This window comes from Sphaerulina musiva, assembly GCF_000320565.1.
Source record: "Sphaerulina musiva SO2202 unplaced genomic scaffold SEPMUscaffold_7, whole genome shotgun sequence".
Lineage (NCBI taxonomy): Eukaryota > Fungi > Ascomycota > Dothideomycetes > Mycosphaerellales > Mycosphaerellaceae > Sphaerulina > Sphaerulina musiva.
In genome coordinates this window covers 1,211,189-1,235,195 of record NW_016017389.1, presented here as the reverse complement: position 1 = coordinate 1,235,195, position 24,007 = coordinate 1,211,189, and the positions used below count along the sequence as shown (strand labels likewise).

At 53.2% G+C, this 24,007-nt stretch overlaps 8 protein-coding genes across 8 annotated transcripts; 5 read left to right on the top strand and 3 right to left on the bottom strand.

Moving 5' to 3' along the window:
• Nucleotides 1–5: 5 nt before the first annotated feature.
• SEPMUDRAFT_88887 (L-lactate dehydrogenase) lies at nucleotides 6–2,009 on the bottom strand. Its single transcript, XM_016910488.1, has 3 exons — nucleotides 1,715–2,009; nucleotides 1,339–1,661; nucleotides 6–1,274 (listed from the first exon to the last, which is right to left on the bottom strand). Exons 1-3 carry the CDS (start codon nucleotides 1,833–1,835, stop codon nucleotides 198–200), a joined length of 1,521 nt encoding a protein of 506 aa, XP_016759497.1. The 5' UTR covers nucleotides 1,836–2,009; the 3' UTR covers nucleotides 6–197.
• Nucleotides 2,010–2,763: 754 nt separating this feature from the next.
• On the bottom strand, nucleotides 2,764–3,481 carry SEPMUDRAFT_150324 (uncharacterized protein). Its single transcript, XM_016906092.1, has one exon. The coding sequence runs from the start codon at nucleotides 3,381–3,383 to the stop codon at nucleotides 2,778–2,780; it is 606 nt and encodes a 201-aa protein (XP_016759496.1). The 5' UTR covers nucleotides 3,384–3,481; the 3' UTR covers nucleotides 2,764–2,777.
• Nucleotides 3,482–4,426: 945 nt separating this feature from the next.
• On the top strand, nucleotides 4,427–9,500 carry SEPMUDRAFT_157418 (uncharacterized protein; the record flags this gene model as incomplete). The annotated part of the gene is made up of 3 exons (XM_016907732.1): nucleotides 4,427–4,937; nucleotides 4,977–7,099; nucleotides 7,301–9,500. 3 exons carry the CDS (start codon nucleotides 4,427–4,429, stop codon nucleotides 9,278–9,280), a joined length of 4,614 nt encoding a protein of 1,537 aa, XP_016759495.1. The 3' UTR covers nucleotides 9,281–9,500.
• A 4,556-nt stretch (nucleotides 9,501–14,056) lies between these two features.
• On the top strand, nucleotides 14,057–18,186 carry SEPMUDRAFT_164883 (cyclin domain protein; the record flags this gene model as incomplete). Its single annotated transcript, XM_016908137.1, has 3 exons — nucleotides 14,057–14,320; nucleotides 14,386–17,795; nucleotides 17,853–18,186. 2 exons carry the CDS (start codon nucleotides 14,057–14,059, stop codon nucleotides 15,025–15,027), a joined length of 906 nt encoding a protein of 301 aa, XP_016759493.1. The 3' UTR covers nucleotides 15,028–17,795; nucleotides 17,853–18,186.
• Nucleotides 14,191–18,186, bottom strand: SEPMUDRAFT_150321 (eukaryotic translation initiation factor 3). The gene is made up of 3 exons (XM_016906091.1): nucleotides 17,853–18,186; nucleotides 14,386–17,795; nucleotides 14,191–14,320 (listed from the first exon to the last, which is right to left on the bottom strand). Exons 1-2 carry the CDS (start codon nucleotides 18,171–18,173, stop codon nucleotides 16,674–16,676), a joined length of 1,443 nt encoding a protein of 480 aa, XP_016759492.1. The 5' UTR covers nucleotides 18,174–18,186; the 3' UTR covers nucleotides 14,191–14,320; nucleotides 14,386–16,673.
• Nucleotides 15,222–16,155, top strand: SEPMUDRAFT_118666 (uncharacterized protein; the record flags this gene model as incomplete). The annotated part of the gene is made up of 2 exons (XM_016901449.1): nucleotides 15,222–15,333; nucleotides 15,845–16,155. 2 exons carry the CDS (start codon nucleotides 15,222–15,224, stop codon nucleotides 16,153–16,155), a joined length of 423 nt encoding a protein of 140 aa, XP_016759494.1.
• A 252-nt stretch (nucleotides 18,187–18,438) lies between the features above and the next one.
• Nucleotides 18,439–20,079, top strand: SEPMUDRAFT_150320 (carbon-nitrogen hydrolase). Its single transcript, XM_016906090.1, has 6 exons — nucleotides 18,439–18,662; nucleotides 18,719–19,319; nucleotides 19,392–19,502; nucleotides 19,573–19,638; nucleotides 19,704–19,726; nucleotides 19,796–20,079. The coding sequence occupies exons 1-6, from the start codon at nucleotides 18,618–18,620 to the stop codon at nucleotides 19,832–19,834; spliced, it is 885 nt and encodes a 294-aa protein (XP_016759491.1). The 5' UTR covers nucleotides 18,439–18,617; the 3' UTR covers nucleotides 19,835–20,079.
• An 827-nt stretch (nucleotides 20,080–20,906) lies between these two features.
• On the top strand, nucleotides 20,907–23,740 carry SEPMUDRAFT_150319 (Sugar_tr-domain-containing protein). Its single transcript, XM_016906089.1, has 7 exons — nucleotides 20,907–21,118; nucleotides 21,235–21,617; nucleotides 21,687–21,955; nucleotides 22,027–22,153; nucleotides 22,221–22,465; nucleotides 22,541–22,930; nucleotides 23,030–23,740. The coding sequence occupies exons 1-7, from the start codon at nucleotides 20,972–20,974 to the stop codon at nucleotides 23,392–23,394; spliced, it is 1,926 nt and encodes a 641-aa protein (XP_016759490.1). The 5' UTR covers nucleotides 20,907–20,971; the 3' UTR covers nucleotides 23,395–23,740.
• The last annotated feature ends 267 nt before the right edge of the window (nucleotides 23,741–24,007 follow it).

Below are 24,007 nucleotides of genomic sequence, written 5' to 3'. Positions count from 1 at the left end.
ATCCCGGTCTTGACACAATCAATAACTCATGCACAGCAGCGTGTCGCTACCAATACTTCTACAAGGGAAACTACTGATTTGAGCAGATACAATGCGTTCTCGTCCACATGACACGACCCGCCGTCTTCTAACAATGCGGTCTCCCTCCCAAACAGACTGCCGAGCATGATCGTGGAGCAGCTCATATATCCGCCGCTCTACAACTTCGCCCCGCTCTTCCAAACCGGTCCAACCAAGTGATCGTATGCAGACAAACTGAGCGTATCGCCGGGAACACTCGCAGTATGCATACTCAAGCCTCTCGTATCAATCATGTCGGGCGTCAATTCGTCCACAGTCGTAGCTCCAATCAGCCGCATGTTCATCTCCATCTCATCCTTCAGTAGCTGCATAGCCCGGTCCACACCTGGCAGACCATACGCACTCATGGCAAAGAGGAAAGGTCTTCCGATCCCGACTCCCTTGGCTCCCAAACAGAGTGCCTTGATAATGTCGGTCGCGCGACGAATGCCACCATCAATGTAGATTTCAATCTTGTTCTCCAGACCCAGTCGTCGGAGCTCTGGCATCACCTCCGCAAGAACCTCAACGCCACTCCTGGCAAAATCCAGTTGTCGACCTCCATGATTCGAGAGTACCACACCGTGCACACCCACGGATATCGCCCTGATGACATCTTCCACACGTTGTACACCCTTCAAAATGATCGGCATCTTCGTCACCTCTAAGAACCAAGGGATATCTTCCCAAGACAGACTGGGATCGATGAAGGATGAGATTGCTCTGGCAGCACCTTGTGATCGATCCACATTGTCGCCTCCCGTGGCTTGCACATTGGATCCCGTATCCGAAAACTTACTCCTCATATCCTTTTCTCGACGACCCAATTGTGGCGCATCAACTGTGATAAACAATCCTTTGCATCCTCTTTTCTCAGCATGTTGGATAATTCTCTTGGTGATTTCTCGATCTTTGTTGACGTAGAGTTGAAGCCACTGGACTTGGTTATCCCGTTTCGCATCAACGATTTCGTCGAAACTGCAAGACGCCAATGTGGGAATCATCTGAATCACATTGTGCTTGTGTGCACCGCGAGTCAATACGACTTCTCCTTCGGGGTTTCCGAGCTTTCCAAGGGCAGTGGCGGTCACGTAGAATGGGATGGAGACTTTCGTGCCTAACATTGTGGTGGAGAGGTCAATGGACTCGACGTTTTGGAGGATGCGAGGACGGAACCAGATCTTGTGGAAGGCAGAATGGTTTTCTCGCATAGTCTGTCATTTCATGTCACATCAGCTTTTGTGGGGGACTGGAATTGTGATTGATCGGTGAACTCACAATCTCATCATCGGCACCACTTGAGTAGTATGCCCATGCTGTCTTCTTCATGACTCGTCGTGCCACCGCTTCGAAGTCCATCAAGTTGTAGCATTGTTCCAAGATGGGCATGTGCTTGATCCGTTCTTGTCGTTCAATCTCTTCTGGGTCATCTTCCTTCTCCTCCTTCTCTACTGTTGACATGTCCACTTCTCCCAAATGCTTGCTCTTATCCAAGAACTTGTCGAGGGTATCTGGAGGGTGAATAGGCTCGTATTCTTCTGTGGCGTCCTTGCCGGCATACTTGAGAATGATCTTGGGGCCACCGGGATGTTCGGGTAGGACTGAGAGACTCTGTTAGCATGAAGCCGGGCCACGTTCACGGACAAGTACTGACACTCTGTGACATCGTACGCCTTGCCATGGACTATCACCCAGCAAGATTCCCGGCTGTTGTGCTTTGCGATCTCTTCGCCGGAGAGCTTCACACTCTGGGTGTCATTGCTATCGCGGTTCATCGTGTCTATGCTGTTGTGTAGTAATGGCCGCAATGATCTATAGGTGTATGATGAAGATGTAGAGGACGAAGGAGAAGGAGGAATCTATATCACACTCGTAAGTGCTACGGAGGTACACTCCACTCGATCTTAATAGCGGGCGACCCCAAGCTCTGGAGCGGCTTGTCAATGCGCAAGGCCAGCCTCATGTCTGCCGCAACTCTCGCTTTCCCTTCTGCCGAACAAACATCTCTTGTATCCCGACGCGGCGGGGAAAAGGGCGATTTGCGACGAGGTCCAATCAGATGAAGCAGATTAGCATTTTTGCTGGGGTCCTTACTCCGCAGTCCGCAATAGCCGCAGAACATGGGGACGCCACGCGATTGTCTTGCCGCAAGTGGCGTTGGTACCCGCAACATCCGGTATACATGGCCTTGCCCATGGCCTGTGCTGTTATAGATGGCGAAGCCGCTCTCATTCATACGTAGGCGGACTCAGCAGGTACATGCGGCACATCCTCCGGCGTTTGAAAGAAAAGTGATGCCTCATTCGTGGAGGAGACGATGGGGAAAAGTGAAAAGGTGAAATCGGGAAACCGAAGACATGATGCAGACGACGAGAAGTGGAACTCGTTTCTATACAGTGCAAGGCACTGTATCTTCTTATGACCAAGGAGCGCGCGAGCGTGACCTCGACAGGCTCTTGCCAGCGCATTGCATCTCTCGCGCCGTCTATGATCATGTTCCTGTCTTCCACATGCTCCAGATATGCTCCCTCTTCTTGGGAGTTTGGAGTCGTGCCCCCGCCAGACGTCCATATGGCAGTCCTGCCGATAAGCTGCTATAGCCAGGCTGTTTCCGAGGCGAACTCGTTGGCGCAGTGCGGAGCAAGCTGAAGGCGTGCAGCGGCATAGGCCTCTCTTCCAACATGATGATATTGTTTCCCAAGATGCCCAAAGCCCGCTCAGCCCGTTCTCTTCTTCCCAACAACCTTCGTAAACCCATCGTCATCCACCTCTGGAATTACCTTTTCCTTCGGCGCTCTCTGCACACTGACCAGTGGTGGAGCATCTTCCATCTCATCGTCGTCTCCGAAGCCCTCAAACTCCTCCTCATCAGCATCTTGATCAATCTCCTGCACCACCACTTTATCATGCTTCATGCTCCCTCGATTCCTCCACCTTTGCTCTACCTCCTGCGCAGCTTGTAGATTCCTTTCCGCCACCAATCTACTTCTCACCTTCAAGATGTCCCCCGCAACAGCAGCTTCACTCTCATCTTCCACATTGCATTCGAACTCATCCCCCATAACTTGCACCAAGAAATCTTCGAGATATTCTTGACCTTCGTCAGGATGGGAGGCAAGGAGATCGGAGACCGCACCGGCGAACCAGTCGCGTTTATCGGAAGAGTCGGGGCCACCCCAGTTGTTTTCAAGAGCAGCGCGCATTGCGGGCCAGAGGGAGATGAGGTACCAGATGGAGTTATCGAAGGCTGTTTCGAGTTGTTCTGGGGTTGCGCCGCCTGGAACAGCAGGCGTTGAGCCCGAGGATGAGGACTGAGAGGTCATGATGTTGAACCAGCCTTGCGCTATGTCTTGGTCGACCAATCTAGTCAGCTGTGAGAATGCGACCAGCAAACGTCTGGCTACGCGTATGTAGAGATCGTATTGTGCTGGTAGCTGGCAAGCGTAGTCCACGAGATTTTCCGTTCGGCATTAAAATCATTCAGGCTTGGCACTAAGAATAAATGGAGCCACGCAATTAGGCTACAATGAACGGGCAGTCTAGAAACCAGAGATGTGGGACAGTGGGTGTCTGCAGAGCCAGGATGTTCTCCGGGGAATCAGATCAGATGAGATCAGGCCAGAGATATGCCGATATGGAGTCATGTTGTTACCGTATTGTCGTTCTCTACGTAAGGTACCTAGGTAAGGTACAGGTAAGTGTAAGTGATGCGGTATACATCCATTGTCGCGATCATGATACGCATGCTCATACTGGAATTGCATGAAAGGAGGTGGTACCTCATACCTCCTAGTACCTTTGAAGTGTCTACTACCTTACCGCACCTGCACCCGTTGCATGACTGGTGCAGTTTCTGGTTTTGATGTTGATCTTAATTCTCGACTAGAGTCCATAGCGTGCGCCTCTGGAACCTGTTACAACCATCGTCTCCCCCCCTTAGCCTTCCAGTGCCACTCGGCGTCCATCAACCTCGCCTCTTCCTCCTCCTTCAGAACCCCATCCATCCAGTATCGGCTTGCTGGGGCGCATACGACTCTTGTCACACTGCACCTGCATGGCGTTTAATCGCGGGCTTCCGAGGCACATAGCGTGGTGGAGGCATTGAATGTGCATCTGAGCACGAACTGGACTCGAGCCAGACCAGCTCAGACCAGACAATCAGACGAGAAGTGATGAGCATACTGCAGTAATTTTGATTCTTTTCCTGTACAATAGTCGAGCTGCGGACGCCGCCGCCGCCGACGACAACGACAACGACAACGACGACGACGACGACGACGACAAACGACGACTCCACGTACTCACCCACCCACGGGTCCCACGCTGACCGGTCGACCGCCCAGACCGACAGGGGAGGTCTTCAGCCATGCCCTTCAACACTTTCGGCGTGGCCACTGCTGTGACCCCTTCGGTCATTGAGACATACTTCTCACATTACCTGCACCGAAAACCACTCAAACAGAAGCCGACTGCGCACATCTCCTACCACGAAGGCCTGCGACTGATTCGACAATTCTTGGACTACAGCGCGAAGCACTCGGTCGAAGATCTGCAGGCTTTCACAGCACAATGGGTTCCTGTCCCGACATGGGTGCGCACTCAAGACGTCGAGGTACCACCTCAGTTCCTGACGAGGTCTGCCAACGTGATACGCAAGCAGCTTGGCAGCCATGGACTAGAAAAGGTGGGAGGCGAGAAATGGTGGCAGTGGAGGAGACCAGAGAGTGCTTTGCATGCCGAGTGGATTGAGATGAAGAAGGATCACAATGAGCGCAAACGGGAGGGACGGCCGTGCGATCGCGTGATTCTCTACGTGCACGGAGGCGCGTACTACTTTGGTAAGATGCTGATGCGACTGAATGGGCGGGCGTGCGTGCGTGCGTGAGAAACCTGCTGACCCATGGACCTGCTTAAAGGATCTGTGGACGAACATCGCTACCAGATGCAACGGCACGCTCGCAAGTTGAAGGCACGAGTACTTGCACCACGATACCGCCTGGCACCGCAATTTCCTTTCCCGTGCGGACTATACGATTGCATTGCGACCTACTTCTACCTCCTCGAACATTTCGAGCCCAGCCAGATCTTGTTTGCCGGAGACAGTGCCGGAGGCGGCATGGTACTGAGCATGCTCGTGACGCTGCGAGACCAGGGCTGTCCGTTACCTGCGGGCACGATACTGCTGTCACCGTGGGTGGATTTGGCACACTCGTTTCCTTCAGTGGCAGGCGATGGTGTGGGAGACTATATTCCTCCGCATGGTTTTCATCACAAGCCATCAATGGCCTGGCCACCACCTCCGACTACAGACGAGGATCCGAAAAAGCAGGAGAGGAAGTTCACACAGCCCGTAGACCGGCCCTTCGACGTCGTGGAACTCCCTGCAACCGATGCAGCTGCCACGGGCTCAAAGACAAGTCGCGATAAAACAACAGAACTAACAGGTGAGGCGCAAGCCATTGTCGAAGGGCAGGATCCAAACACGCAAATCAACCAAATTCCGGGAATGGGCCCACGCCTTGAGATCGCGATTGATGACAAGCTTGTGATTATTCGACAGCAGTTCCAGATGTACGCGAAGAACGACCTACTAGCCCACCCTCTAGTATCCCCAGTACAGCAGCCTTCGCTCGGAGGTTTGCCTCCTATGCTGATTCAGGTTGGCGGAGCAGAGCTATTGAGGGACGAGCAAATCTATCTTGCCCACAAGGCAGCAAACCCCAGACAATATCCACCTAGCGAGGCTGTCTTGGACCAGTACGATCCCCAGCGCACGGTCCTAAATCAATATCCCGGGACGGATGTGCAGTTGCAAGTGTGGGAGGATCTATGTCATGTGCCTCACACTCTCTCCTTCACTCGACCAGCAAAGTACATGTACCGTTCTGTGGCTCAATTTGGTGCATGGGCACTTGCTCGAGCTCAGAATAGGTCCATCGAGATTCTCGACGACGATGCAGTTTCGATCATCAGCGACAACGAGGATCCCAACGAGTATGGGAAGGGCAGCCATTCTTTCGGCAGTATTGGTGCCGAGGGCGTAACCTCCACGCAATTCAAGTTGACTTCCATCGGAGCAGTTGGCAAAGCAGGCGACGACCTACCACCGTTCAAGGACCACATGATCCGTCAGCGTGTAAACCGACACGGCGTCGTCTTTCCCCTCCCACTAGTATCAGAAATCGCTTGTTTGCACTTGGACCGCAATACGATCGGAGCCATCAAATCGGGACCAGTCCGTAAGTGGCTGGCGAAGAGGGCGGAGAGTGAACAGAAATTTGCGAGTGAAATCAAAAAGCTGCAGAAGAAGAAGTTGAAAGAGATGAAATCGTACGATAAAATGGAGCCAGGAGAGCACCCGCCAGCTGCAGCGCTCGTCAATCGCAGGACCAAGGGCAGCGTTCCTGGTGAAAAGAAGAAGGGCAAATCATGGGGCCTTGCGATGTGGTCTGGTTGGGGATCCTCACACGACGAGAGCACAATACAACGCGAGGAACAGGTCAATGATGTTAAGGAAAGCGGAATAGACCGACCTGTGAGTAAGGCTGCCAGCACTGTTACTCTGCCGAGTGCCGCAGGCTTCGATGGAGTGAAAAACACGGGAACAGCCAATGCATTAGCAGGTGCGGGCTCTGGAAGGGAAGCAAGAGGGTCCGCGACCAACGACAAGCTTGCCGTGCCTCTCTCCGAAGCAGACGAAGGACGGCGGCGACGACGATCTAGCGCCAGCGTGCTTACCTCCCCATGGAGTTCGAAAAGTAACGGATCGCGAAGTCCATATCGACGGGTCAAGGATGAGGGTCAGGCTACCAATGATCGCGATCGCGACTCGATGAATGTGGTGTCGCCGCTGAGTTCCGATAGCGCTTCAGGCAGAGGCTTCTGGGACCTCAGTCGCCGTTCCAGTGCGGCTTCGATGAAGGTCAACTATGCGAGGCCGCTCAGCACCATGAGCACTGGCACATTGATGATGAGTAACCTGAACCCAAACTCAAAGAGTGGCAGGACGAATGGTGACGACGCAGGAGTTGACATTGAAGTAAGTGAAGTCCCCGTCCCTGCCCAATATCACTTCCGAATATCACTCGAAACGTCTGGCTACCACAGACTGCGCTGGCGTGGTCGCGGAAGTCGGTGTGCCTACGAATTCTAGACTACAGGGACATGATTCGCCGCTGCGCTAGGAAGGAACGGCGATCAAACCTTCTCCACGTCGGGCTGACGAATGTTTTCTGCACAGAATCAAGGGCGAGCTTCGCCGACCCTTCCTGCTGCGTCTCAAGCGCGGGAGCGGCCCTCTTCGATATCTGAAGCTGGCAAAGCCAAGGGCACGTTCAAAGTACCAGGATCGGACAACACATATCTCAACGCCGGCAATTCGCGGCCACACAACGGCGTCGTGGCATATCCGTTCAAAGTCAAGAGCACTACCCGAGATGGCAAGGTTGCTTCTCCCGATGCCTCAACAACCACGCTGGATAGCGTCAAGCAACCTGATAGCTCTAGGGCAGACCAGGACTTCGAGATGCCTAACGCATTCGGAGTAGTTGCGCATGAGCTGCCAACCAGCTCCGGCCGCGAGTCCAGCGGCAGTGCGGGACATAAAGCTTCCCTGGTGGAGACGCCGGTATCAGTGCTCAAGTCCGAGAATGAAATCATCCCGGCGCCGTTAGCGTCCCAATCTATTACACCTGAGACGAATACTATAAAGTCAAGTACGCGTCCGGTCTCTGGTGGTATCCCAGAGAGCACTCGTCTTTCGGACCTCGACTCGCCCGAAGAAGATATAGTTGGTCCGCTCGAGCCTTCCGGCAGTAGCACGCATAGCTCATCATTCAAGACACGCGAGTATCGATCACGGGATTCACGACTTGGACAACTAGGAGCCGACGGTATGCCTACTCAAGCTTGGCCAGACAAGGGCGCCCCTGTGGACAGCGCGACCCGTCCTACACCTGCGCCATTTAAGATCCGCAATCCTGTGTTTGATGCGAGGGTCAGCCCTGCAGCACCTGTCGCAGCCGCGGGCCTGCAGAGTCAACAGCCAGTATCTGCTCCCTTCAAAATGCGGCACACCATATACGACACCAAGGTTGCGCCGGTAGGCAGCAAACCACCAGGACAGCAAAGTGAGCAAATCCCGAGCGTGCACGAGATGCCTGCAACGAATGGCAGAAATGCCAAGAGCAAGAAAGTAAAGCCGCAGCCACGTGGTCAAGAGCCTCATGCCTCTCCATCTACTGCATCTCGCGTACCGTCGTCATCAGAATCTGTGGCAGTGCGGGCATCAAAGGCGTCTCCATCGTCTGCCGAACTTGGTCCAGCTCACGCCTCAAAACAGGTCAACCTTCAGCCCACTCTCGATCACCAAGCAGCCATTCCTCTCAGATCCGACGAGACGAACGGCAAGCTCTCTCTCAACAACCCCCTGATGACTACGTCGTCGCGTCCAACCGCGAGTCGAAACAGCTCGACTGGTCCGCCTCCAACTCCTCCTCCAAAGGACACACCTCCCACCTCTCCTCCATCAACAGCTCCGATACCAGCTCTTCCCCCAACGAGTGGAGAAGAACCCACGCATCGGCTGAGTAGCAGCAGCAACATCATCGAGGAGTACCTTCACTTTCCCAGCACTCGCGAGACTGGCCATTCCAGCAATGAGTTTCCTTCGCTTTCTGAGAACTTGACATCTGCACCATCGTCCTCGATCTTGCACGGAGCAGGAAGCGGTGCTGGTCGGCCTGCTGATTCATTGGCTGCTGAGGGTGCCGCAGCATCGAAGTCTGTCTCCGAGAATCCTGACAGTATCGATTTGAGTGTCGCCCCAATGCCGAAGAAGGAGTTACCTCCCGGCGCTGCAGCTGCCCAGGCCGCATTGCAAGCTGGAACTGGAGCTGAACAGGGCCCCACAACAAGCCCACTTGAGAGGAGCGCGGGTCCTCAGCCCACGGCGCCTCTGCCATCGTTGCCGATCAGTCAAAGTGGCCCTGATGCCGCCACTACAGTTCCCAAACGACAAGAGTCCCTGCCATCGGCGACCAAAGATACGACCGTCAATATACCGACCTATATTATTGGCGATCTCAGTTTTGAGCATGATCCTGGGAGCCCCATGGAGAGTGAGAAGATGGAGCGTGCTGCGAGGCCACAACTGGAGACGTTTGTAACTGCAAATGAAGGAATAGATCTCAAGGCTATGACGACGGGTAACAAGACCTGAAGAGGACACGTCCTTTTTCTATCTTGCTTAAGGAAGAGCACGATGCGGCAAGGAAAGCCTCCAAAAGGACGGCCACGGAAGTAGTCTACAAGGCCAGTGGGGTGAGGATGTATGATTTGTTCCGAGTATAGATTGGATCTTAGCGGTATATAACGACAGAGCCACAGCATCAGTGATGCAGATAATAAGGATGTGCATCCACGAAATGACATGACTTGTTTACTGTTTTGTGAGGCTCAACGATTGCAGTCTATAACAAAGTCAAGCAATGCGGCTTCCTCGGACTACAATCAACTACTACCATACAGGTGTAAAAGATGTAAGGTCACCGTCGAGTGTATGGTAGGTACATGTACGTTATGTAGCTATACCGATTGCCAAGACATATTCCCGTCCTCAGCCTTCCCCCACTTTCACTACCTCCTACCTCTACCTCACAGTAAAGTGGGTAGCCAGCCAATCACAAGCAATCTCAGCCAATCCCTAGCATAGACCACACCACCACCTCAGTCGCAGCGGACTACGACCTACCTCCTACCACCTACCACCTACGTACACCCTCAAAAAAACCCCCCCTTCTCCATCCCATCCCCTCAAATTCTCCCACCACAACACCCAAACCAACAAAAAAAAAGAGTTTTCAAAACTCAACAAACGAACAAATCAACAAAAAACTAAAAACAACAACATTTCCATGTCCCCCCCACCTACCACTACTCAAATCTCCGAACGAGACCTCCTCTCCCTCACAGGTCTCTCTCGCGAAAATCTCCTTTGGCTGATTCAAGCTCTGTTCAGTGGGAGTTTATGGTTGGTGGGAGAATTTTTGGACCCGGAGACAGGCGGTGAGAATGGGGAAGAAGGGGATTTACAGGAGATTTTGGATGGGATGGCTTATTGAATTCTTGTGGGGGGTTGATGAGGGGGGTAGGAGGGAGGAGGGAGGAGATTGGGTTGGGTTGGCTTTTGGAAAAGTGGAAGTTGGTATGGTACTTACCTACCTACCTAGAGGATCTGGAGTGTTGTTGCTGGTGATGGTGATGGTGGTGGTGGTGGTGGCGAAACAGCAAAGAACGCAAAGGCTCGCTGGAAGTGGAAATTGTACTGATTCAGGCTCTCTCGACGTGATGTTCCCTGCACCATCTGTTCGCAGACATGTGCTGGTGTGCCAGTGGTCAAGTTTTCACATATCGAGGTTGTCTGGGCGGTGGGCGCATTTATCAAAGAGGGTTTCATATGGCTGAAGTGGGAACAAATGTGCTAGTGATCGGATCATTTCGATCAACTCGATTCATGTTTCATATATACGTTACAATTTTCCAACCCTTTTTTTATGCTGCTCCGATAGCGAGAGTCCTGATACTCTTTCCAGCAAGAATGATCTATATCAAGTTTACGTTCCGTGTACCAGTAACTTTCCACAAGGACTATCAATACATCAGGTTCTAGACACGAAAGGCGCGAGCACGCCTAGCGTAAGCAGGTGGGGTGGGAGCTGGCATGTCTGGAGACACCAGGGTGGTGCTGCTGCTCGATGGGACACCATAGCCGGGAGCATAGACTGGCGGCGAGCTCGTCTCAACCGGACTGACTTCTGTCGAGGAGGGAAGAGTGGTCTCCGGGCCATAAGCTGGAGGCATGACTGGCGAGCTTGATGCCACAGGGATCATCACAGTGGATGAAGACGATGGCGCGTAGTTGTATGGCGCACTGCTGGACGATGGGCTCATAGAAGATGTAGTCTCGACAGGCGAGACTTCAGTCGAGCTCGTAGGTGGCACATAGGTGTATGCAGCGCTGCTCGATGATGTGATGACAGAGGAAGTGGTCTCGACAGTCGAGGTCGCAATCGAGCTCGTAGGTGGGACATAGCTGTACGCGGCGCTGCTCGGTGGAGAAATAACGGAAGAAGTGCTCTCTACAGGCAAGGCTGCAGTCGAGCTCGTAGGTGGTACATAGCTGTATGCAGCGCTGCTGGAAGTGCTCTCCACAGGCAAGGCTGCGGTCGAGCTCGTAGGTGGTACATAGCTGTACGCGGCGCTGCTCGGTAGAGAAATAACGGAAGAAGTGCTCTCTACAGGCAAGGCTGCGGTCGAGCTCGTAGGTGGGACATAGCTGTATGCAGCGCTGCTGGAAGTGCTCTCCACAGGCAAGGCTGCGGTCGAGCTCGTAGGTGGTACATAGCTGTACGCGGCGCTGCTCGGTAGAGAAATAACGGAAGAAGTGCTCTCCACAGGCAAGGCTTCAGTCGAGCTCACAGATGGCACATAGCTGTACGCGGCGCTGCTCGGAGACGGAACAGGGGAGACCGTGACCGTGCTGCCGTATTCAGGTGTCGGTACAGTAGTGCCGACTGGGGAAACCTCAGTAGAGCTGTACGGTGGAACGTACGGAACCGAAGGTGCGCTCCCTGTCGGGCCAATGATGGTACTGTTCGCGGATGGATAGGGATAGCTGGGCACGATGGCAGAGCTAGACGAAGTGATGTAGCCAGTAGACGATGTCGTGTCAGTTGGGCTTTGCTCCGTAGCTGAAGATGTAGAGGAATATGAAGCCGTGGTATATCCAGTGCCAGGGAATCCGGCAGGGGGCATTGGCACACCAGTGCCCGTTGGAGACACGACCGTGCTGTTGGAAGAGAAGGAGTAAGAGTATGTCAAGCTTCGGCTTGCGTATCCCGAAGGGGCATAGACGGGAGTCACAGAAGAGGCTTGAGTAGGCGAAACTTCTGTGCTACTTCTGGGACGGCGAACGGTGACTGTGGACTGTATGGTAGAGGTGATGGTGGAGACGGTAGAGTAGTCGTAGGTCGTTGTCATGGTCGTTCCGCTAGTGGTAATGACACTGCTGACTGCGCAAGTGGTCTTGAACGTTGTCGTAATCTGAGTGACGCTAGCCGAGTACCCTGGAGCAAGAGAGGTCTCCACCGGCGAAACTTCTGTGCTGGAGCTGCCGCCGCCAGAGAGGATGCCAGTGCCAGTGGTGAATGCAAGCGAGCTCTGGCTAGTCTCGCTAGCGACGGGAGTGATGATGATACCACTTTGAGAGCTTGCGACCGGAACAGCGGTCGTGGACTCTGAGACAGACGGCTGACCATAGCTGTTGGTGACGGTGATGGTGACAATTTTCTGACTGTATTGTTGTGGCACCGCAACCGAGGACGAGACGGCATTTGCTGTGCTTGAAGAAACTGGGACGATCGAGCTCGAGGTAACGACGGAAGGCGCCGCACCGCCGCCGTTTGTAACAGTGATGGTGACGACCGAGTAGCTGTAGGAGCCAGTAGAGCCAGGCAGGGTGAACGCAGTTCCGCTGCTCGATGCTGCTTCGGTTGTTGTAGCTCCTCCATATCCAGGTGGGGCCGCCTCGCTTGGTTGCGTGGGCGAGAAAAGAGTGTCCGACTCGGGCGTACCCGAGTAGTGTGTGGTGTGAGTGACGGTGGCGGTTGAGGTGAGGGTCACTGTGCTGAGTGCCTTGGTCTCGGTGACTGTGCTGGCATAGCTTGGTGGCGTGTTGCAGGCGCAAGTGTACGGATCAGCCTGACGGCCATTGAGCTTGGGAGCAGCACTGGCCAAGCCGAGGACGCTGGCAGTAGCAAGGAGTGACTGAAGAAGCTTCATGCTGAAGAGCTTGTCTGGGGCTGCGTGCTAAGGTAAAGTGATGTACAATGTGGTGGATACCGGACCCAAAGAGTGGAAGATGATCTTCTAGACCGAAAAGGAGATGATGCAGTGCTCTCAGAGCGAAAGAATGTGATGGACAGTAGGAACAAGGGGAAAAAGATGCGAGGCGGGCTCAGGATAGTGAAGCTGGTCGAGCAGGTCCATGAAGCAGACACGAGGCTCTTTATACATACCACGTTCTGGCCTGAATCGCCTCTGTTCCCCGGGCCTGAGACTGACAGAGGCAATGAGCGGTTAGCTTCCTACACCGATCGAGCCCGCTAGAGAGGATGGTCTCAGTGACAGCTGCAAGCCATCACCATCCCAAGACGTCCATTGCCACAGCGAGCGTGATGGGCGGTTTGAATGCGCCTGTGCGGGCATATTGTAGCGGCTCGCCAACGTCCTGGCTCATCTGGAGAGGGAGTGGAGGCCAGTGGAGGCCAGTGTGGACGGTAGCGCGGGCGAAACAGGCAGCGTTTCAGGCGCTGTAGGCAATGAATCGAAAGTGAAGTTCGGCGAGGGAGAAGTGCTTTTGCTGGAGTCTTGGCGGACTGGTCTCGCTCGGGCGCTTCCATATGCACACACGGGCGCCGAGATGCACGAATCAGACGACGACGACGATCAAGCCTCGTATGTTTCGCGCGTCTACTTCCATACTTGATACCTCCTAACTCCTACCTTCACACCAGAGAGAGCGAGAGAGACAGAGAGAGAGAGACTCACCAGACGACACCACCACCTCACGCCTCATACCGTGCACTCCACTCCTCCTCCTCCTCCTTGGCTCAGCCTATTTCCCACTTTCTCTCCCACCATCCTGACCTATTTCCTCCCCACGAGACTGGTCACTGGTATCACTCCACGGCCCGGACCTATTCAAGACGCAGCTAGCCTTCACTGACTTCTTTCGCTGCTGTTGCTGCTGCTGCCGACTCAAGGCCGCGCGCTTACTACCCACCAACATATCTATTCATACCAACATACCGGCCGACCTAGCGTCTTCGTCATCTTCGCCTGGCGGCTAACCTTCTACCTCTTACCACCACCGAGCAGCCCTTGACTCCCACGCGAGCAGCCACATAACAACAAGGTGCTCTCCCGCACGCCGATCATGGCGCCAGAGCCCTCGGTCTCGGGCCTCTCACACCTCCTAAATCCCCTAGCGTCATCACTACAGCTTGAAACGTCTGCAAGTCAACTAGACGGTGTACCGAGACACCTCGAAGACTCAATTCGGTTCGAGACCTCACGCCTCGTGCAGGCCGCAGGGATCCTGCTCCGTCTGCCACAAGAGATCATAGCGCAATGTATTGTCATTCTGCAACGCTTCTGGACGGGGCCTGATGGTGGCAGTCTGCTGGAGAATGACTCAAAGGTCTGTCTCAACATATATCCCCTGGACTTCATAATAGTGGAGGATCGCAACTGACCATGGCACAGAATGTCGCAGCAGCAGCTCTGTACCTGACCGCGAAACCCTCAGCACATCCTGTGAGCGCAAGGCAAATACTTACTGTATTCGAGTATGTGTCGAGCTTGCAACCTGGGCAGCTGGCCTCGACCGAGTCTGAAAGCAAGCTTGGAGCCTCGTGGCATCTGCCAGAAGGACATTACGAAGCGCGAAAACATGCTCTCTACGACATTGAGGCCCGTATCCTGCGTGTGCTGGGATATCAGACTCACGTGGCGTTGCCACATACGCTGTGCATCAACTATCTGCAGACTCTAGATGCCTTTCAGTCGGGAGCAGGCAAGACTGTGGTCAAAGCTGCTTTTGCTCATTTGAACAGTGCGTTGCTGAGCCCACAAATGCTGTATCTGACACATCAGCCCTCGGCTCTTGCCACTGCTGCGATATATCTCGCCGCGAGAGAGACCAATACCAAGCTGCCAGAAACGGATTGGTGGGAAGTGTTTGATGTCGACCGCGAAGAGCTTGGCTTCCTAGTGGTAGCACTGCAAAGCATCAAGGCATATGCGCTCGCCGAGAGGTCAGGCTGGGGCAGCAGACGAGTTCCACTGAGCGTGGACGATCTTCGAGCGGATCTTGAAAGGGCCCAACTTCTTGCGGCTGAAGCATAACCCTAATCCTGATGGACCGATACGCGAGTGAACGAAGAGGGGCCAGACATATGTCCCCTCGTACATGCATGCATAGAGGATGCTGCTCAGTCTTCCCAGTCTCATTTTGTGCTGCCACTCGGGAGAAACGAGAGGGATGCCATGACCACGCTTTACTCTGCAACCATGTGTGAAGAAACAACCTGGAAGCAAAGATGGCATTGCTTGGCCTCCAATATCATCACTTCGCTGCAACCATGCACCAAGTGCTGGAGAAACAGCAGTCGAGCAAGCTGCAAACTGGTCTGAACTTCGAGTCCCAAATAGGTAGATCCTGTGAGATCCCCTGATGATGTGTACCGCACACGGATTGCGTCTATTACAACTCTCCATAATCCACAAACGACCCATGGCATCTTTCTCGTCACTAGGAAATATCGGCATGAATGAGGATGTTGACGCCTGTAGCGGGGATTGTGTAGTGCGTGGGAAGTGTCGTGCGCGTGGAGATCAAAGAGAAGAAAACAATGTTGGAGTCATCTTTCGATCTTCTTAGACCTCTTACCAAACACAAACACATTGACTGCCCGCGCACCATAACACAACGACTGTCTACAGGCCTGCGGAGACGCGCGCTTTGCCTTCTTCCACCAAACCCAACAATCACATTTGTTCCCTCTGCGAACCAGGAAGCCGGTCACTCAGTAAACGAAATCATAAAGCATTCGACTAGGAAGCAAACACAGTCACACGCTCTCTCGCTCTCCTCTACCTGACGCAAAACTGTCCTGCCCACCCTCACCACACAGCACCGAGCAGAAATCTCTGCCATAGCAAGGCACTCCAGCAAAGACACCTTCACATTCGAATCTGCCCGACATGCCTCTCTCCCACTCGCCGATCCAGCGCAATGACCCTGCCACCAACGCCTCATCAGACCAGGCCGCCGAAAATTTGGAGCTCATGGAGAACGATTCCGAAATTTCGAACCGCTTTGCGCGACTCCACGCCATTCTTGCTGAGGCGTGGCGCCTTATGGATGAAAGCGTGGAGCGAGTGCGAAGCTTCACGAAAGCGGTGGAGATAGAAGACGCAGAAGAAACGCGGCGTGCGGCGTTGGGCACTCGACCAATGTCCCCAAGACGTTAAAATATCTCGGTGACAGGTGGATAGATAGCCTACGACAGTCGCGATCAAGTGTCGTTTCTCGTGGAGGCAATCTCTGGCTAGCTGCTGGTCAGCTGCTTTTTATTGAAATAAGAGCTTTCAGGGTGAAGACGTTGGCCGTGGGGATTTCCGACAATGCTGGCCGGTGAAGACGGAGGAAACGAGCAGCGAGGAACGCGGAACGAGGATGGAGGGACTACGAATGATGAACGACGAACGAGGAACTACGAACAAGGGATGAAGAACGAGGAACTACGAACAAGGGATGACGAACGAAGAAGGGTGCACTTGTTCATAATACTTGTATGGTAGTTCGTTTTTTTAATTTCATTCGCTACGAGACCAATTTGTCTGACAATGGTCGAGCAAGTGCATTTCGTGCCGGGACGCCTTGCTATGCGTAACTTATCCCTACCCTTCATGACTGCCGTCAGCTCATACAACCTAAAACGCCGCGAGGTGTGTGTGCAGCATGTCCGTCTCACGACATCTCGTTTTGTCTAGTACGTCCTGGCCAAGTTGCGCAGGTACCAGTCTACCAGTCTGCGGCCGACCTTTGCTTCGCTCACGTTGATGATGTCACCTTCCATCGCATAGTCCAGGTCGCTGGTGTTGACAATATCACCCTCGAGCAGCCCACCATCACCGGTGTGCCGAACTTGTCTACTGCGCTGCTTGTTGACCAGCAGCCAGCTACGGAGAGTGTCGGCGTCAACCTCCAAGAAACCAGCGAGCTTGGTCAGGTCCATTGTCGTGTACAGCTTGAGATAGCTGCGCACAGTGGGAGTGAAGATGTTGTTCTTCACCTCCTCCATAAATATCGCGAGGTGGTGCTCGACTGGATCGACGTTCAAGTGCGGGTTCTCAAAGTCGGGAGGCGTTGGCGAGATGAACTTGGGGCAAGCGCTGCGGAACAGTTCCTCAAAGATGGGAAGTGCTTCCGGCCCACCGCGTTGCATGCGAGTAAGCTGCTCGCCATACTTTTCGCGGAGTGCGGTGTGGATAGTGTCGTCCAGCCGGGTTGGATAGAACGCGACACAGATGGCGACCAATGCGTACATCTGGTCGTTCTTCTTGCTGATGCTGTCATACTGAGCACCCTTCTGGAAGTTCTTCGTCCTTGAGACGTAGATGAGAATGTGGTTGAAGGCGCGCAGCGCATCAGCATATCGGTGCATCATCATGTAGGAGAAGCCGATGTAGTAGTACGTAGTGAAATTCGCAGCCATCACACGTGCGAACATGGCCTTCTTGTTGAGCTCAATGTCGTCAAGTGTCTTGAGGGCCAGGCTAAAGTCACCGAGCAAGCAGTGCACCCTGAGTAGTCCGATGATAGAGAAGTATCCCAGCATTTGGTACAACGGCCTGTTGCCGTACTCGCCAGCGTATAGAGCAGCATCCTCGCCGCGTTTCCGTGCTGCCAACTGTTCACTGATCTGTGACCGCTGGATGAGCGAGTAAAGGACGTTCAGGACTGAATAGCAGCCCCAGGTGTTCGGGTTCTCGCGCAAGTTCGCAATTTCCTCCTCGTTGTTTTGCTGAAAAGCCACGCGTTGGCGGAAAGAGCAGAAAGAGTTAAACTGGTAGATGAACTCATCAATGACATCCCATGCCCAGAAGTACTACACCACCGTCAGCATATCAATTTGTCCGCGTCTTTCTGGGGCGAATATCCATACTGATGGCACCTCGATGTCCACAGGCCCTTCGCTGTTCAAGATGAAGTGAAACAGGTTGCAGTAGCTGTCGTAGCTCTGAATCTTCAATTCTGTCGATGCGCCGTACTCGAGCGGTGTCGCTGCCGCCTGAAGTTGCGCCTGTAGGTCCTGTGCGCCTCCTCCAAACGACTCTGTCTGTTCCAGGCCATATCCGTCGTCTCCGCCAAAGTTGGCCTGCTCGCGGAAGTCGTTGGCCAATGCCTCTTCCTCGACGTCGGAATCGTCATCGACCTGCCGCGGCGGCGCGCCCTGTTGGTAGGACGGGGCTTGTCGAAGGCTCATGATGGTGTTTGTGGTTTGCAGTCTAGAGGCAGAGACAAGCACGAGTCGTTCGAATATTCCCGCCCACCCCACACACATTTTGAGAAATACCCGCCAAGGCTGGCGTCTTTACTTTTAGGGTTCAACACTAGATCAGTAATTGACACGCGCGTCGCCGCGTTGCGTAACTTGCGTTATGACTTCGCTGCACCAACCCCTCTCGTCGCCCCATTTAGAGATTGAAAACCTTGGAAGTTGAACTGACTTCGTAGATTGTTCTACACGCCGCTCTCAACTCTACTAACTGTGACCGGTGCATGCCTACCTGACATTAGCATACATAATACCGTTCCCAACAAGGCCACCGCAGCCAACTCCGCATTGGACGCTCGGTAAGCATTCGGTGATACATTTCCCAGAATCTATATTATCGCGGCACGCTGCCAGCGTCTATCCCCGTCCGTCATGGCGCCCGTACACAGAGTGGCCGTGATCCAGATGTGGCCCAAGGTATCATATCACCTACTCCCAACACCTCCTCCTAACTCGAGCTGAGCCATAAACAGCCGATGGCTATGGACCGCAACTTCCACGTAGCCTGTGACTTCATTCGTGCGGCGGCCAAGCAGAATGCGAAGCTCGCTGTGCTGCCTGAGTATCATTTACTCAACTGGGTGCCGGCCGACGAGAAGTTCAAAGAAGCGTGCTCCCATTGGAAGCACTATCTCGATGGCTACATATCTCTTGCTAGGGAGTGCAATATCAACATCGTTCCAGGGACCATTGTCGAGCTTCACGACGCCGGTACCGAGGACGAACGCTTGCTCAATGTCGCCTACTTCATTACCAACACAGGCGAAATTGCCGGTCGTTACCAGAAGAAGAACTTGTGGGGTGATATCGAAAGACTTCATCTGACCAGCAGCTCTATGGATGAACATCCTGTATTCGATACACCACTCGGCAAAGTCGGCCTGTTGATATGCTGGGACCTCGCCTTTCCGGAAGCCTTTAGAGAGATGATAGCGAAGGGGGCGAAGCTCTTCATCATCCCGTCATTTTGGACACTTTCCGATTGCTCCAAGGCGGGCCTCGCGCTCAACCCAGTGTCAGAGGCGCTGTTCCTGGACTCGATGTTGACTGCACGATGTTTTGAGAACACATGCGGTGAGTGCTAAAGCTATGCTCCCGTCCCTGAGTTACGCCACAATGACCAGACAAAAGTCTAATTTCCCTAAGCAATCGTATTTTCCAATGCCGGAGGTCCGCCGGGCAAGGGCTATGCTGGCCTTTCTCAGGTCTGCGTCCCATACGCGGGTGCTTTGACGAGGCTCGGTAGTTGCGCGGAAGGTATGATGTCTCGCTTAGCATATCCCATGTCGGAAATATTCATCACTAACCTCTGCATGGCTGTGCTCAGGCATGGCGGTTGTCGATGTGGATATGCAGATTGTAGAGGACGCCGAAGAGAACTATCAAGTCAGAGGTAAGCTCACATGGTGTCTAACACAAGTATGCTAATGACGAAGCTGACATTTCTCTAATTGAAAGCTGATCTGGCACGCACGGATTGGGTAAGTAGAACCCAGCACCTTCGTCTTCCTCGATATTCGTCCAAGTCAACCCATACTGACCTCACACAGCATTATGAATATAGACACACCAGTCAGAATAAGCTATGATGGGGCAAAACAATGGTTGAATCATCGATGTCTCGTATCATCAGCTTTGCAGGCTATCCATACTCTGGATTCTCTACTCGGCTTACGAAGTGATGACAGCCTACGGAGGTAGTCTGTAGTCCATGTGCCAAATCGATGGTCAATTCATCAATCATGCTTGGTCACAAACTGATCGTGAAAACGGTACCACTCGGGCACCAATTGAACATGTAGGCGAGCTCAGGTACATGGAGTAGAAGCCTCGGACCAAACCTTTCTCTCACACTATTCACTTGCGCTCTCATCGCCCGAGGGCCCTCGTTGCCTGGAATCCCGCCCCTCAAGAGCGCTCCCGATGGTGCAGCATGCCATCGCGAAGTTGCAGTGGCACAGGATTCGGCCCTCATCAGCCGCTCGTTTGTCGCTGACCGGTATCCCGCATTGGGCATAGAGCGCATGTGATCAAGCCATGAGGCGTCGCGTGGTAGAACTAAGACTAGGTTGTTCTTTGAGGGACAAGGGCAACAAGGGCTAGAGCTAGAAAACACGAAACTCGGCTGGCGGCCTCTCACGGGCCCGGCACACGAGGCCAAGACCGCCCTTTGTGCATTTTCATTTGGTGCCTGAGATGAGTGAATGGAGAACCAACAACAACCACCACAACGCCCACAACACATGACGACGAAGCTGACGGACAATGCGACTCGCTCGGTGCAAAGCGGCTGCCAAAATAATGGATATCATCATCTTCCATATCCTCCATCGCCTTGGCAACTCATCTCGTGGCCCGCGAGCCAACAGATGGCTGATTTGCAGCGCACTTATTGGTCCACCGAGCTTGGATGCATTCCTTCACGCGCAGTAACGCTACCTGTAATATGAACCTGGAGACCCCACAGCCGCTTGGCGGGGGCATTTTGGAGAGGAGGCATGGGGATGCGGGCAGTCAATCCCTGCGGCGAATAGAAAGTAATAATGTAGCTCTCACTAGAACGAATTTGTGCCACTGTGCCCAGTCCGTCCCCGGGAGCGGCGTCCGGTATAAAGAGCTTTATCCTCGACTTGGGCGCCCTTGTTGCTTGTCTGATTTCTTGTCAATTCTTGTGAGCTGCTCCCCCAAGAGGTATCACCACCAGCCCGGTTATACTCTCTCTCATCATGGCGGAAAAAGCCTATGTCACCGACACTGGAGTCGAGCACAACGAGAAGAACCCGCCGGAGTACCACGAGTCTGCCGCACGCCCAGCTGACACCAGTGGTCGGCGCGCATCGGTTGCGCTGAACATCGTCGAGAATCCGTTGCGGGTAAGTAAGCAAGCAGGCAAGCTCACGCCTAGCATGCCCAGCCGCGTGCTAGACATGACAAGACTCGACAAGACCAAAACGGACTGACTAACTGACTTTGCTTGAACTCTGTATAGCGAGACTCGCCGGAAAAGGTTGTCGCAGCTGCTCGAAAGTTTGCTGAGGAAAACGGGTTGCAAGACAAGGCGACTTTGTTTGGCCAAGCAGCCCTCGTTGCACGCGATCCTACCAGCTTCGCCGCGATCGACGGACTCGACGAGGATCAAATCAATGCCTTGGCATACGAGCGCGATCACAAGTGGCATGGGCCTGCGATGCTCTGGTATTCGATATCGCTGTGTGCCATTGGAGCTGCAACACAAGGCTGGGATCAAACGGGCTCGAACGGCGCCAACCTGAGCTTCCCACAGGAGTTTGGAATCGCTCGTGAGGGTAACCAGCGCGATGAGTGGATCGTGGGATTGATCAACTCCATCATCTTCTTGACTGCTGGTCTCATGTGAGTAGTTCCCCAACTCGGTTCCCGCGCCTCATTCCCAACACGTTTACTGATATCGTGAATGATTAGCGGAGCCTTCATTGTCGACCCTCTCAACAAGTACTTTGGACGACGAGGCGAGATCTTCATCACTGCATGTTGCTTGACTGCCACCCCTATCGGCTCCGGGTTTGCGCAGTCATGGCAAGGACTCTTCGCGGCTCGTTTTGTCATGGGTATCGGAATTGGCGCCAAAAATGCCACTGTCCCCATCTATTCCGCTGAGATGGCTCCCGCTAGGATCCGAGGTGCTCTCGTGATGTTCTGGCAGCTTTGGGTCGTCATCGGCATCTTCCTGGGTAAGGCTATCATATGATATGTGCCTTTCACATCTATCAGCTTCGGAGCACTAACACGTATACTCGTGCAGGATTCTGCGCCAACGTTATTGTCAAGGATGTTACTGTCGTTTCTGCCTGGAGACTTCAGCTTGGTTCCGCCTTCATTCCATCTTTCATTCTCGGTGTAGGCATCTTTTTCTGCCCAGAAAGTCCCAGGTATGCCCCTATATCGTTCACTCTCACTTATATTTCGTCGATCAGACTCTGACTGATGCAACACCAGATGGCTCATGAAGAATGGACGCATGAAAGACGCCTTCACCTCGATGAGTAGACTACGAGCGCATCCGATCATCGCGGCAAGAGACTTTTACTACTCGGTTGTCATCTACGAGGAGGAGTGCAAATTGAGCCAAAACACCACCTACTTCAGCAGACTTTGGGATTGTTTCTCCATTCCTCGCATTCGACGAGCAAACTATGGAGCTTCCACAGTCATGATTGCACAGCAAATGTGCGGCATCAACAGTAAGCCACAGAACTCTTTTCTTCCAAAAGGCCGGCCCCCCTCCCCGGAGTTCGGTGAGCTAACACCATGCCTAGTCATCTCCTTCTACAGTTCGACCATTTTCACCAATGTCGGATACACTGCCACTCAAGCACTCTACGCCTCGCTCGGCTACGGTGCGATTCAAGTCGTCTTCACAATCCCCACTCTCTTCTTGATCGACACCAAAGGCCGAAGGACCCTCACACTGATTACCTTCCCCATCATGTGCATCACCTTACTCGCAGCCGGTCTCTCGCTCCTAGTTCCCGACACGGCATCCAAAGGAGCGCAAATCGGACCCGTCGTGCTCTTCGTGTACCTGTTCACGATCGCATACTCGTTGGGAGAAGGTCCTGTTGCATTCCAGTATTCTGCAGAAGTCTTCCCTACCATCCAGCGTGAGCAGGGTATGGCATGGGCTGTGTGCATCAACAACACTTTTGGTAAGTTCCAGATTTCATCATCATCATCATCATCGCCCCAAGGGCTGTATATATCATCATCAGACTACGAAAACTAACATCCTCACCCCCCTTCCACAGCCGGAATCCTCTCCCTCACATTCCCCCGAATGACAACAGTAATGACCCAAACCGGCGCCTTCGGCTTCTACGCCGCCCTCAATCTAATCGCATGGTTCATGATATTCGCCTTTGTCCGCGAAACCAAACAACTCACACTCGAAGAAATCGACCAAGTCTTTTCCGTGCCGACCAAAGAATTTTTGGCCTATGAAACCAAAACCTGGCTGCCATATTTCGTTAAAAGGCATATTTTGAGAAGAAGGATTGAAAAACCACCGCCGATTATTGAGAAGGCGGATCGGTTTAGTGATGAGGAGGAACGCGTGGCTGCGGGTCAGGATGTGAGGAATCGGTTGAGTTATGCACCTGCTGGTGGGATTTAAAAGGGAGAGTTACTTGTAGCTGTACTTGTACCTGTACCTTACCTAGCGACTATCAACTTTACGACGGTTGTTTTGTCATGGGAAGGAAAAGAGGTAGAGGTAGTAAGCTGTGCAGTTGTGTGTATATAAATGAGGATCATGAATCTCGGTTCTTTCATACCTGGTACCTTTTATTCTTTTTGCAGGAGAAAAGCGGCTGCTACTACACGTAGAAGGTAGCTGAGCCTGGAGGTGATGAGAAGTTACCTAGAAGATACCCCCTAGCCTTTGAAATGATCTAATTTGTCGGAGGTACATCAATGATCACACAAAGTCACACACACCAACTCCAATTCGAACGATTTTCACCCATGTCAAATTTCATGACTAGTCGAGATCACGTCTCTATTAGGAGGTGACTCCTACTTACTGCTGACGTATAGAAAAAAGACATCCCTAGTTCCAACCAGATCCTATCGGTCTACCCGGCTACCTGTACCCTTAGAGTATTATTACCTACCTGAGGTATGCAAGTTTCCCTGACGTCGCCTGATCCCCTTTTCCTTCGCTCACCTCACCACTCACCTCATCACTCACCTCACCATTCAAGCTACCTCCGTAACATGACGCAGCA

Coding starts and splice junctions, on each gene's coding strand:
- SEPMUDRAFT_150324 (XM_016906092.1), bottom strand. CDS start 3,383: ATGACCTCTCAGTCCTCATCCTCGGGCTCAACGCCTGCTGTTCCAGGC.
- SEPMUDRAFT_88887 (XM_016910488.1), bottom strand. CDS start 1,835: ATGAACCGCGATAGCAATGACACCCAGAGTGTGAAGCTCTCCGGCGAA. Junction 1,662..1,714: donor GGCGTACGATGTCACAGAGT/GTCAGTACTTGT, acceptor AGAGTCTCTCAG/TCCTACCCGAACATCCCGGT. Junction 1,275..1,338: donor GTGGTGCCGATGATGAGATT/GTGAGTTCACCG, acceptor ATGAAATGACAG/ACTATGCGAGAAAACCATTC.
- SEPMUDRAFT_150319 (XM_016906089.1), top strand. CDS start 20,972: ATGGCGGAAAAAGCCTATGTCACCGACACTGGAGTCGAGCACAACGAG. Junction 21,956..22,026: donor CGTCATCGGCATCTTCCTGG/GTAAGGCTATCA, acceptor ATACTCGTGCAG/GATTCTGCGCCAACGTTATT. Junction 22,931..23,029: donor GTGCATCAACAACACTTTTG/GTAAGTTCCAGA, acceptor CCCCTTCCACAG/CCGGAATCCTCTCCCTCACA.
- SEPMUDRAFT_150321 (XM_016906091.1), bottom strand. CDS start 18,173: ATGAGCCTTCGACAAGCCCCGTCCTACCAACAGGGCGCGCCGCCGCGG. Junction 17,796..17,852: donor TGGACATCGAGGTGCCATCA/GTATGGATATTC, acceptor ACGGTGGTGTAG/TACTTCTGGGCATGGGATGT.
- SEPMUDRAFT_150320 (XM_016906090.1), top strand. CDS start 18,618: ATGGCGCCCGTACACAGAGTGGCCGTGATCCAGATGTGGCCCAAG. Junction 19,320..19,391: donor ATGTTTTGAGAACACATGCG/GTGAGTGCTAAA, acceptor AATTTCCCTAAG/CAATCGTATTTTCCAATGCC. Junction 19,727..19,795: donor ATCTGGCACGCACGGATTGG/GTAAGTAGAACC, acceptor GACCTCACACAG/CATTATGAATATAGACACAC.